This window comes from Hetaerina americana, unplaced genomic scaffold (genome assembly GCF_022747635.1).
Source record: "Hetaerina americana unplaced genomic scaffold, ioHetAmer1.1.p SCAF_5, whole genome shotgun sequence".
Lineage (NCBI taxonomy): Eukaryota > Metazoa > Arthropoda > Insecta > Odonata > Calopterygidae > Hetaerina > Hetaerina americana.
In genome coordinates, this window is record NW_027287095.1 from 65,748,913 (window position 1) to 65,763,159 (window position 14,247).

General features: G+C 34.8%; 1 protein-coding gene across 2 annotated transcripts in view; it reads left to right on the forward strand.

Annotated features, from left to right (window-relative positions):
• LOC139693448 (sodium-dependent neutral amino acid transporter B(0)AT3) overlaps window positions 1-9,422 on the forward strand; it is a 142,231-nt gene extending 132,809 nt beyond the window's left edge. The window contains exons 10-11 of one of the 2 annotated variants that reach the window (XR_011702049.1): window positions 487-651; window positions 7,230-7,341. Coding sequence is in view for 1 of the 2 variants with exons in the window: in XM_071591607.1 (XP_071447708.1) it covers window positions 7,230-7,334 (105 nt within the window). In the remaining variant the exon portion in view is untranslated. Of the gene's footprint in view, window positions 1-486; window positions 652-7,229 lie in introns of both variants that reach the window. The other variant, XM_071591607.1, reaches the window with a different exon arrangement.
• Window positions 9,423-14,247: the final 4,825 nt, after the last annotated feature.

Here is a 14,247-nt window from a genome sequence, read left to right on the forward strand (position 1 = left end):
AAGACATATAATATAATCTTTATCTCAAGGGTTTTGCATATGGTGATATCCTTTGAAAGTTTTGGAATCATGATAATTTATAGAATTTACACAAACAACCATTCTAGGGATCAATTGTAGAATTTGTCAAGTAAGGTCAAAACTATATTGTAAGACCGAAATATGCAGCATATTATATTTGCATTACTTCTAATCAGTGTCATTATTTCTTTTATACAAACGAGTAATTTAAATCACCCATTGTGAATGAACATACTTTGGAGTAGGGTTTAATTAAATATCAGTGTATAACTCATTTGACTTGATATTGTTGTATATATTTCAAATAATTTTTGTAGTGGCTTCTAGTCAATGAGTATTTTTTAGTCATTAATTGAATCATAGCAAAACCAGGATAACCTTTATTTTTTGTCCATCATGATATTTTTTAACATATTAGTATATTGGGGGTAGCTCTCATGTTGTATATTTTTAATCATTGGTAAGGAATTGGAGGTGTGACACAGATGATAAACAGGGAGAGAGTGGAGTGGAAAGTGAGAGAGCACTGGTGGGTTGTTGGTATGTGAGGGAGACAAGGTGGGTTGTTGAGTGTGTTATGCAGTTTTGAAGATGAATAACAGGAAGCAATCGCAGAAATTTCATGGAAATGTGAGTGCAGACAAAAAGGCTTTTTCAATTTTGTTGAAGGGGCCTCTTAGTTGTCTCATCTGCATCAGTGCACGTTCTCTTTATTTTCAGCATTAATCGAGTGGCCATTCATCCTAATTTTGCTTCATTAGGTTGGTACACATGGAGCATGCCCTTCAGTGTATTGGCATTTGCCAAATTTTGGCTTGAGTAGTCATTGAAAGTTTTGTTTAAAATATTGCCAATGGTAGTAGATTTTATAAATATGTTGATTGTGTCTTAAGCTGTGTTCTTTTTAATTGATGTAAACATCAATAATATAGAGGGTGTGTCATAAATATCTGACAGTTTGACTGTAGCTTTTCAAAGCCAAGTGGAATGATTTATTGAAACAGAATGTTAGGTACATGCAAATACTAAATAATTTCCTTGGGGAATTTATCTAATGTGTCATTGTGTGAATGTGACGCTGAGTGAGCTGACCATTGCATTCATGACATCCTTGGAAATCAGGATGTTGAGGAAGAGTTTTCCCCCTTCTATTCTTTCTTTTTGATGCCACTTCTGTACCCACAGTTTTGGCTATAAACAAGATGCATTATTAGGAATGGTAGTTATTCAGGTATTTGAGGCATTATTAGTGAATTTTAATAAATAGTTTGACTATTGCAGTTTTTGTAAAAAAGACCAGCATCCCATTCAACAGATATGTTCCCTACTTCTTCCCAACTAAACTTGAATTAATAAAACAGTCAGATGTTTGTGATGCACTCTGTATATAGTATGCATATGTATTCTCAATGCAGTGAAACTTTGACTTTCTAATTTTCTTAAGATTAACTTCAAAAGTCTGGTAAAATTTAATGTAAATTCCAAGAAGAGGATCTGTAAAATTCCCATGTAAATTTAAATTCCCATATAAAATTATGGTGCTCAGAACAGAGAGGCATTCCTAAATAACATCAGGAATGCTGTGAATGTATGCATTTAAATGCACTCATAGGATCATGGAAATTACTCATGAATTCAAGACATAATTATTTACTTAAAAATAATTTTTTTATCAATTTTACATTACTTTTCTTCAGTATTTAGACATTAGTTCTAACTTGTGTACATCCCCAATACATATGCATTGATTAGGTATACATTTACTTTGTAAGGCATTTAATGCTTTGGAGTTAATAGCATAAATTGCATCTAGTTAAAATACAAAGCAGCTTTATAGGAAATGCATAAAAAGTGCCTAGTTCTAAATTAAATTAATTTTTCACATGGACAAAGTTTCACTGTAACTTCGAGAGTTAAGCATGAATAGATATTTTAACTTTAGTAAATCTACATTATGGATTAGATTTTACGTGGGGGGACCCAAAAATAACAGGAATGTTGTTGTAGATTCTTTAGTTCTCAATATATTTACATTCAATTTTGATCACCTTCAAAGTATTCCTCATTGACCACATTGCACTTCTCCAAACGATGCTTCCATTGTTTGAAACATTTCTGAAATTCATTATCGGGATGTCCTTTAGGCCTTCTAGCGATTTTTGTTTTACCTCCTCCACAGTGTCAAAATGCTTTCCTTTCATGTCCCTTTTGAGTCTGGGAAACAAAAAAAAGTCACATGAAGCTAAATCCGGTGAGTAAGGGGGGTGGACAATCGATGTCATGCCGTTTTTTTGTCGAAAACTGCATCACAGAGAGGGTGGTATAAGCTGGCACGTTGTCATGATGGAAGAACCAGTCACCTGTGTGCCAAAGATCTGCTCTAGAATCCTCTGAATTGAGCTCCATGACACTCCAGACATCTCACAGAGTTGATCAATGGTTCTGCAATGGTCTTCACAAATGAGGGCATTGATTTTGTCGACATTTTCATTAGTTCTTGATGTTGAAGGGTGGCCTGAACGGGGTTGGTCTTCAATTGACATTTCACCATTTTTAAAATGTGTAAACCACTCGTAGACTCTGGTTTTGCTTAGCTCAGCTTCCCCATAAGCAGTCTTGAGCATTACAATAGTTTCCGCGGCCGATTTCTCCAACAAGAAACAAAATTTCACTGCAGCACATTGCTCTTGATAATCCGCCATCATGTTTTTCGCCAAAATGAAAAAAGTTGTTTCACTGAAACAGCTCTCACATACGGACCGATCCAGGCACAGCGATGGGGCTGCACGACTGACGCAGGAGGCGTGAACCTGATGTATGACCGGCCGAACAAAGGCTTCCCCCACTCTCGCTCCCCACAGCAGCACAATTTCCGTTACTTTTGGGTCCCCCCTTGTATGTCATTGACTTTTTAATGTAATATCACCTTGCCTAATATAGGTAGGTACATTTCTTGTACTGAAACACAGAAAAATATTTCAGTAGGAACTCGGCCATTATAGATAATGTAGGAAATTTAGTTAGACCTAATGGATGGCCTTTAAGCTAATAGTGGCAAAAAGCACATTCTATAATGATAATCCTAATTTTCACTTACCGAAATTTATAGATGCATAATCATATTTTCCAACAGGATTAGGTACTGAGAATTCTTTGTGCATACCACGTGATATATTCTCTCAATCTCATTATAGAAATTGATTTTTGCTAAGGTTAGTGCAGAAGTACTTGCATCATTAGGGTATAGATATTTATAGCATGGATATGTATTTAACCCTTAATGAATGCATATTGCATATGGAAAGTATTTGCTGGTATGCCTGGGATGTTCTCAGCATCACCTTGCATTTTATGGCTTCTAAGAGTGTAATAGCTGTTTAAATAGTTTTCTCCATTTTTTTGTGGAATGTGATAAGGAAATCTGCATGCTACAAAAATTATCACTAAATTGCAGAAGGTAGAATTGTATTGAAAAATCTTCATAGTATACAGTCAGTAATTGTAATATATTGGTAATTTATGGATGACTAGGAAAAATCTCTATGAAAGTGATACATACCATATGACATGAATATGTATTTTATTGGATGGAGATTTTTTAAAACTACCTTTACACTACCTTTACTACCTTCCTTTAATTTAATATGGGAAAGAGAAAAATATTAACTACAGTAAACTTTTGATTATCCATGCTATTTTCTTTCCCCAACACCTCAATTGTTTTGTTAACTACCATTTAAGGTAGGTTTTGATGGACACAACTAACAAAATAAATATTTTGTGACTCCTAACAAAACACAAAATCTAGCATCCTACTCTATATCAGGTCCCTCTTCATCTCTGTGTACTTCCTTCCTCCCTTCCAGATACCTAACACTTTCTCATTTGTTTCCCTTTTGGTCCATTGCACCTTCTCTATCCTTCTCCACACCCACATTTCAAAAACTGCCAATCTCCATCTATCAACCTATTTCAGTGACCACGTGTCCACGCTGTTCATAACTACACTCCATATTAAATTTTGATGACTCTTTTCTTAACATCCTTGCTCAACACCCCAGTCATCAATTCTCTCCTCTCCTCCTTGTGAAAGCCTCTTTGCCTAGTGCAATTCTTCTCCTTATGTCCCTGCTACTTTGGCCATTTTGGTCCAAAAAACTTAAGTGTACTTTGGTTATCCATGGATCCATTTGCATGGCTAATCAAGAGTATACTGTATGTAGTTTTTAAAGGGTGAAAACAGCTCTTAAGGCAACATGTTTAAAGAGGAGGATATGATCTTGAAGTTTTTTAGAGCCAGAATATTTTTTCCACCAGATTAGTGAGTTTACCTGCAACCACAATCTCTGTTTCTGAAGTTGAGTGCCATAGAATCTCAATTTCTCAGTTGATATTCCCCTCTCATTAATGTCAGGTATTAGATGTTGGTTTGAGCCAACATAGTATTTAGTTTATGTGAGTCCTCTGGAAATTGAATGGCATTCATTAGCATACAAATTTTTAAGGCTGTTTGCCAAAGAAATCTCAAGTAGTACTTGGGAGAACATATTCCCTGAGCATCATATTCCGTTAACCTTAAACTAAATTGAAAGCCAAATTAATTGCATCAAATATTCTGACTTGAAATTTCTAGTGTTTTCCTTAATTGTACTTGTGAGGATTGAGGATTTTTTTCCTAACTTTATTGTGGGTATTAGAGGAAAGAAAATGAATTTGGAGACTTGAGATCTGGATGTTAATAGAAGTAGAGAAAATTGTTTAGAAAGGACATCAAATAATTTTGCTCATATGTGATGGTGGAAGTGATACATATTGGGAAATACTGTGATATTGAAGGCTGTAGTAGAAGGGAGAATGTTGGGTAAGCTGGGAGTAAGGGGAAGAGAAAAGATATGTTTTAGGAGATGATGAAGGTAGGCAAGAAGTATTAGGGCTGGAGAAGGATATATTGTAAGAGAACCAAGAAAGCATGGTTAATTAGTTAAGGAGTTACTCTGATGAGGAAAGGAAGACAAATGGAAGTAAGGGAAGTGCGAGGAGGTTGGATGAATATTTCTGGTGAAGGAGTGTGTACAAATTGTTCATCCCCTGGATAAGTGGAAGGGAATCATTCAAGGTAACTGTTCATGTGATGTAGAGGGGTGAGTTATTGAAAAGTCAGGTTGACCTCTTTTCTTATGCTGGCTCAATTCTAAAACTAGCTCTACTTTTGCTTTGAATATCCACACATTACCCTGCAATGATTGTGTACCTTGTACACCTGGATATAAAATTTCTGTAAAATATTTGGAATATCCCATTATCAAGAGTTTTTAATCAAGCCTGATAAGTAAAATTCTTCATTTGTTAAGTTGGCAGATAAAAACTTGACATGCACCCTTAAGAAGTAATTTTCAAATGTTGGTACATAATTAATACATAGCTATACATAATACATTTACTAGTTATACCTTTGCTCAAAAATGCTGTTGAAATCCATGTAAGGTCAATTATAAATCATTAGATTAATGGTAAACAATTAAGTATAGTGTATTTAAATTTATTTTAAATATTTTAATTTGCTATTTTCTGATATTGGTGATTTTAGCTCTAATAAGTGGACAGATTTTGACTCTTTGAATTAATCTTTTATATAGTTTATATTTAGTCAATACACTGTGTGGTTTTCTGACTGAAGACATTTCTTTTATTTACCAATTATTTTGGAAGACAATTCTGTGACAAGTTTTGGCCAGGAAAATGAACAGTACCCATGATAGAACTAGTTGGATTTGTATGATATTTTTAGAAAGAAATTTATGATCATCATTTCTGCCACATGATGCACACTATGAACTTCCATTGATATTCAAAAGATGTCATGCATGCTTTACTGTTTTATCCATATATGCATGTCGATGTAATAGTTTAAACTGTTTAGAGTGAAAGGTACCTACCTAAAAAGATTGGCAATCAATAAATCTTTTGTTGGTTTGAATTTAGGTTTTCTCTTGGGAAAAATTTAGAATTTGTTTTAGCTTCTCCAGAAAAGTTGCTTTAAATAAAATGCCATTGGTATATCGGTTAACATTTATGTAGTAATATTGGATTTAAAATAACAATGAATAATTAATCAAGCAATCTCTTAAAAATTTAACATTTAAGATGGTGTTTTAAGCTATTGTGTGATCTGCTTCAATTACATATGCTTCAAAACTGTAATGAATAAACACAAGTATTACTTTATAATATGATTGCATTGCTGTTTTGCCTATTGCTATTATTATAGGATATTTTTTACTTGGTTTTTTGAAGAAGAAAACTTGAATTATTCTGCATATTAAGGAATTAATTCTGTTATAATTATTTTTAAACTATCTCTTTTATAATCAGGGTTTTAAAAGATCAGCATTTACAGGAAGGGACCATATAATTAACATACATTCTTGATCTTTTTCATTTCATGTTTGTAGGCTTAACTGATTTCAATATTTTCCTTTGAGTGTCATCAGGGATGTGCTTATTGTAATTATCTGCTGGGTGATATCACTGTTTTTAACCAGAAAATAGAGACTTATTTTATAATTTTACCATGACTGAGGAGAAATCAATCTCTTTGATAATGATGACAGCTGTGACTTGGTCTCCTATCTCTGACAGTCATTAAAGCATGGCCGTCACAAGTATGAATCATCACATTTATAAATATGTTACATCCAATGCACATACATGATAGTTATGCTTTATGATAATGGATGAAAACATTTGTTTTGCCACCTTTTAAACAATCAATAACAGTTTTTTCTAACGTACCTAAACATTTAAATATCTTAGTAACTTAAACAAATGATAAATAATGAATTATTTTGCCATTTTAAATAATTAAAATTAAATGTTTCCTCTGCAGGTGGGTACTTTTATTGTTATCTGAGTTTGCTATACATAGGATTATCACTTTCCATAATTCTATCTGAATGCATTTAGCAGATTTTCTTCATGCGACCAACACTTTAGAATCACTGAAATCTGCATTCTATGTTAGTACTGTATTATTAGCTGAAATATGTTTGTATAGACAAGTTCCAAGTAGGTATGGATGATTGAATGGCTTTTAGCTCATTGCAGCTCTTAAATACTTAGCTTTCATGCATGATTGACTAGTTAAATTTATGACACTGTAAACTTTTTATTCTTCTAAATATTGATGGTTTCTTTCATTCGTTATACAGCTTGATGAATACCATGATCTACCAACTGATGACTATCAAGATGATGGGCCTGATACATCCCACCGGATTGGAAAGACATTTAAGATGGAAGTTTTAGACTGCTGATTAATTATTCTTCAACTGTAATGATAATTTTCTTTTTTATACAAAGTATTTTTAATAGAACAGACATTAATAAGCATAAGATGGCTGATGAGAAGAATGTTGATTTTAATCCAAAATTTAAAAGTGGCTAGTCACAAAAATGAAGAAATGACTTGAGATTTACAAGAGTAATATTTATATAAGTAGCTATAAGGGAAAAATTGAAAATAATGCTCATGAAATATTAAATTTTGTTATGCATATCGTTTTAGTTGTTACTGTTGTATTTTTGGTTAAGGTAGATGTTTCCTTGATGAAAGATAAAGAGCACAGAAAAATCCACCTTTTCAATGGAACATTTGCATGATGCATAGTTTCTGTATGAACATTTTTAAAGTAAGTCTGAGGAAACATTTTGCTATGAAACAGTTAATTTCATTTGTTGCATTCTGTCAGTCCGTACATTTATTGATCAAGTAAGGAGGGAACAATATTACTTACCTCCAAGAACTGCTGCAGCCAGTCTGTTTGCTTCCTTCAGCCCTTATGGAGGCTTTAGACCACTTCATCTAGTAGTCTGATTGAATGCATCAAATTTCTGCTACCCCACATGAGCATGTGGTAGCAGGGGGGGAAACAACAACAGCCTCAATAGTGTATTTGTGGTGAATCATGGAGTTATTTAAATGAAGAGGTCATACTGGCATTACACTAGATAAAAACAAGATACTTCCGTCAAAAATTAATAACTTGTGTCGATCGTGCAATTGATTATTTTAATGATGGCCACAAATTAATTTTTTATCATGTATTGCATATGGGGAAGTTAAATGTAATGAATACATTCAATCAGTATTGTTAATTCTCACATGTAGATTACTGAAAGGCATTTAAATAAGTTAATTACTACGTAGGATTATTGTGGTTTGCCCATTTTTTGTGTAACTTTGTTTTTAAGCTCATTTGAATTTTGTAACCTTGTTTTGAAAGTCACTTGGATTTTGTTTGATTTGGTACAACTTTTATTAAAAAGTTCAAGTCTGAATCAATGCTTCAAGATCCAAAAGGCTGTGATTTATTTAATTTATCAATTTTACTCTAATTAGTTATAGCATCTTTTTTACTCCAAGTTACTTGTATTAACAACATTTGATTTTCTTCAAATAGTTAGTCTTATAATTTTGATGTGAAATTATGAAAATAAATTCAATTATTTTAGATAACTTTGCAGCCTATGAATCCACGGTGATAATTCACAGCAATGTATCTTTCGATTGCTCTGGGTAAATATAGGTTTAGGAAAATAAATTGTCATATTATTACAAAGCATCTGTTGAAAATCTGGTAAAAATTATGCTTTTATAGGCATAGCAATATAAAGAAAAAAAGGACGAGTTAGCATTCAAGTGCTACACAAAGTGTTATATATTAAACTTGTAATTTTCATATTTTTTAATCTTGCATTAATCTTGTTTTTATAGTGGAAACTCAAGTACCCTTATTGTAAATAGTTTTCTAAACAAGTTTTCACAATTATTTGTAAATACACGTAGGCAAGTTATAGGTAGTGTGATTCTTTTCACTTACTTGCTTATGAAGCTGTAAAGTCATTCCTCTTAGAATAGAATTTACTCTTACTTTGTATGGTGCCTGATGATTACATCATTTTGAAAAAATCTATTATCATGCTTATCAACACTAAATGTTGTTATTATTTGCCAGATAGATGTTACATTATGATTTTTTGGAAGAGTAATTGTTAACAACGATCACTGCTTTGGTTGTGCTAAGATTTAAAATAGGTCATTCAATGTGTGCACTCTAAACTTGCATATTTAGTTTTTAATTGGCATAAAATATATTCTTAATTTGCTCCTAAGCTGAAATAGTGTTTCTTTAGTCTACTTTTCATGTAAAAAATGTTTAACCATTAGGGTCACGTATGGAGGATATTATTTGTATATTTTGTCAGACTTAACAGCATTTCAAGCAAGAAGTGATATAAGACTTCCTTAATTATATTTTCCTCACAAAATTATTGAAATAAGTGGCAATGAGCTGCGGATTGTAAATAAATGTTAAATTAAAAATAAAATTAATTTGTTGATAGTTGTTTTCTTTTCAACCGATAAAATATAACCAATTCCCAATTGTTTTGTTTCATCAGAAACTTCCCTCATCTAACATAATGAGACAATACCCTTGTCCAACCCAACATTTTCCGAAAAATTATGCTCAAATCTTCTCTAGCAATGGCAACATCCATTATTGAATGGGAAACAATAGTTTCCCATTCATTTTAGGTACTTTAAAAATAAACTCACACTGAGAAGAGGCTTGAAAATAAGGGAGCAAAAATTCAGGTCAGATATTCCTGACCTGAACCAGTGGTCCCTTCCAACCTGCCAATCAATCATTCATTCACTATGTCACAAACCTTTCCTCTCCCTCACTGGCCTTCACACTCATTCAGTTAGTATTTGGAGCTAAAGAAAGAATGGTCTGGAAATCATTCCCATACTCAACTACAGTATACCCAGGTTTTTTTCAATCACTGCCAATCTAAAATTCATACTGCTATAAAAGAAGTAAAACTATAAATTGTAATAATCATTTTCAATAGCTTGTAACACCTCAATAATGCATACTTTCCTGTCAGCCTTAAAATGCTAATTAGCTGTCAAAATTGTCATCTCAATTCTGCAGTCTTAATCTCGTCATAATTATTTTAACAAGCATTTCCTAACTGCCTACATGTGCAGTTCACTCAAACAAGTACCACTAGATGCCCATGCCATTAAACGTGAAAAATATCTGAAAGTAGGCAATACAGCTCATGTTAGGGAACTTGTACAAACAAGCCTAATTCTTCTCGGGATTTCCACTGGGTTAAATACCACATTGATGCTGACGTTTCAGCTGACAACTCTTCTATCATCTACAGCGTTGAATGTTATGTCGTGTTCCTGATTCTGGTTGGTATATATACTGTTTGCCGGGGGTCAGGTCACTCGTTGGAGCAACCAGACCACTTCCAACAAAGGAGGCCATTGAGTTCTGGCCAGAGGAAAATGTCAATAGAGATTACGGCTTTTCTCACAGCTTAAAGGGAAACCAATTCTGAAAAACACTGAGAAGGCCAGGGAGAGATCATGGCCAATTAGGGAAGGCATGAGCCTGGCTAGAACGATTGACCAATTGGGAGCGATTTGACCCCAGCAAAGAGCATATTTAGCATCCAGAATCAGCGACACAGCTTTTACGCAACTGCTACCCTCTTTGTTGTTATTTTCCACCCCAAAGTGGAGTTAAACCTAAAAGGGGATTCCATATTGTTTTTATTGTTTCCGTTATATTTTATATACATTCCTTGTACGCAATTGCTTTACGGAAATAAAAACCTTTAAAACTGAAAGCGAGACAGCATTCATATCTAAAGATGATGGACAAGTTACCCATTAAAACATTGGCAACAATACAGAATTTCACCTGGTGGAAATCCCGAGAAGAATTTACACAAGAATTTATACAAACAAGTTCTGAAATTCTGTGGCATAATTCGTTTTGATGGAAGGCACTGCGGACTTAAGATAGCATTTCAGATAGGTAATGTGAATTGCAAAATGATGATTCCTTTTTATTCTTTATCAGACAATGCACAGCTATGTATCGTATTAAATCTTAGATGATATTGTTTTTAAACGAAAGTTAAAATATATCATGTCAAACTTAAGCAGAATCTTTTGGCATGAATTCAGAAACAGTCTAGATAAGGTAGACCTGTGTAGGTTGAAAAATTGAATTTAGCACAAATATCTTAAGTAGCTGAAATATAATAAGATATGTACCTGCCATTACTAAAACTGTTGAATACGAGAGCATTAGTAAAGATCAGCAGCCTCGGTCCATATGTCATCTTAATGATTACAAATTCCAACAAATGTAACAATTATTTGGCAATTAACCTTTAAGTTACGTTATGGATGCAATCCAATACTTTTCTCAGCTTCACTCAACAAGACACAACCCAAAACTCCACACTGAGCTACATTAAACCTATCTTAAATTCTGCATATCTTCTACCTCTGTTCATTCCTTACAACATTGCCTATTCTTTTACTCACCCTAAATTGCTTACCTAACATCATCCCCTCTATCACAGTCTTTAACATCCCATTAATATCATTATTAAGTAATCTACCGGTTAAGGTAGGTTTTGCATGGACACAACTACCAAGTAAACATTTTGTGACTCCTAATGAAAAACAATCAAGCAACCTACTCCACATTAAGTCCATCTCTGTGTACTTCCTTCCTCCTTTCATCCCATCCAGCATCCCTATCCTATTCCTGCCCTTTCCTCGTTTGCCTAACATTCTCCCCTCCCTTACAGTCTCACTCCACTGCCTGTCAATACACCCTTCATTCATTTTCCCTGCCTCCTTGGGATTTCTCCCAACAAACCCCTCTCCCCGCCCACCATACCTAGTACTTCTTCATTTGTTTTCCTTTCGGTCCATTTCACCTTCTCCACACCAACATTTCAAAAGACTCCAATCTATGTCTATCCTCCTGCTTCAGTGACCATGTTTCCGTGCCATACACAACTAAGCTTCATATCAAAGTTTTGACGAGCCTTTTCTTAAGATCTTTACTTTACGCCTCTGGCATCAGCCTTTTTCTTTCTGGAAAATCGGATAACCTTAGTTTTATTTATATTGAATCTTATCCTGTATCTATCGCACTGAATTTCCAATTCACTCAGCAATGTTTGTAATCCCTTGGCGGACTAACAAACTGAAGCTTGGTCAGCAAACCTAACTGATTTTACGAATTCCCCGCCCACTTTCATTCCTACCTCCAGTTCTTCCCATGCCTCTTTAATCATTTCCTCTGCATACAGGTTGAACAGCAACGGTGATAATGGGCAACCCTGCCTTACACCCCTTCCTAACACTGCCCATCCGGACTCCCCGTTCCCCACTCGCACTTGAGCAGTCTGAGACATGTACAGGTTGCGGATTAGCCTCCTTTCCCTCCAATCTATTCCTATTTTCTGCAATATACTCAAGAGTTTTTCCCAATTCACTCTATCAAACGCTTTTTCGAAATCTACGAAACAGGTAAATACCTCCTGGTTGTGTTCTATATTCCTCTTGATTAATAATCTCATTACTGCAATAGCATCACGCGTACCTCTCCCCTTCCTAAACCCAAACTGATCATCCCCTAAGTAATCATTTGCCCTACTCTCTATCCTTTGTTTATGATCCTGAGAACAACTTTAGCTGCGTGGGATATCGAACTTATTGTTCTGTAGTCCTCACATAATATAGCCTTTATCTTTGCGGAATAGGAATTAACATTGATCTCTCGAAGTCTTACAGCCAGATTCCTTTCTCATAGATGCTACTAATTAGTCCATATAAACTCTCCCTCCCACATTTTGCCAAATCTTTAAGTAGTTCCAAGGAATTTTGTCTACCCCAAGGCCTTATTTGATTTCATTTCCCTTAATGCCCTTTCTATCTCATTGTTAAGTCTGCTTGCATCTTAGCTATCTTCCTCTACGTCATGTTTTCTTTCTATGTCTAACCTTGTTGTTCCTTACCATACACAGTTCTTCTATATATCCCTTACATCTCTCTTTGATCTTTTCTGTCTCAACTATTATCGTACCAGGCTTATCTCTGTTATCACAGATCTTCCCTTCATACTTCCCGATAGTGATTTGACCTTGCTGCATAGGGCACAAATTTCACCATTCTTCGGCAAACTTTCCATATTCTCGCACTGCATCTTCCATCGTGCATCTTTTGCTTCATTTGTTGCCCATCTCAAATTATTATTTAACTATTTGTACATCCTTCTGCCTAGCTCTGTGTTTACACTCTTCCATTTTATTCCCTCATTTATCTTTCTAATCATCTCATCCGAGATCCATGGTTTCCCAGTTCTTTTCCCCATCAGCAGTTCCCATAGTTTCTTCTGTGGCTTTCAATATCCCTTTCTTGATACATATCCATTTTTCTTCAATGGTACTCGGCTCTTGACCGTTATCCATGATTTTCTCTACATCCTGCTCATACTCCTTCCTTGTCAATCCATTTAGTGCTTCTACATTCTATTTCCTAACCCTGCCTTATCTTTCTGAAACGGTCACTTCACTTCATAACAACTAAATTGGGGTCAGAGCCTGCATCTGCTCACGGGAAGCTGTACAAATTTATCACACTGTTCCTGAATCTGTGCCTAACCATAATATAATCTAAGTGATACCTTTCTGAGTAACCTGGCATTTTCCATGTATACCTATACCTTTTATGGTGTCTAAACCAAGTGTTGGTGATGGCTAACCCCTGTTTCCTACAGAACTCAATGGCTTTCGCCCCGCCGTCATTCCTCGTACCTAAACCGTAGTTCCCCACCATATCACCATCTCTTCCTTCGCCTATCATTGCATTCCAATCCCCCATCACTATCAAATGTTTCCCGGCAGGACCACGCATGATTATGTCCGCTAACTGATCGCATATGCTATCAACTTCTTCCCCCTTATGATTGCTCGGTGGCAGGTATACCTGAACAATGACATAGTTTGTCAGTTCTGCTTTGACTACGCTTCTACCTACATCTTTATTCAATGTTATGGCAACCCCTAGTTGGCTCTCGTCCCTGCTGCTGTATATTATTCTACAACTATCACTCCAGTAATCCCATCTATCCTTTCATCTGACCTTACATAAACCTAAATTATCTACATATATTTCCTCTTTCCATCTCTTGCTTAATAATCTAAAATTTTCCTTTCCTCAACATTGTGCTAACATCATAAGTTCTTATTCTAACATATTTACTCTTCTTCAGTGTCTTTTGTACTGCTGCGGTCGGTTTTGCTTTGCAAGGGTTTCATGAGATGACAACCACAGAAGCC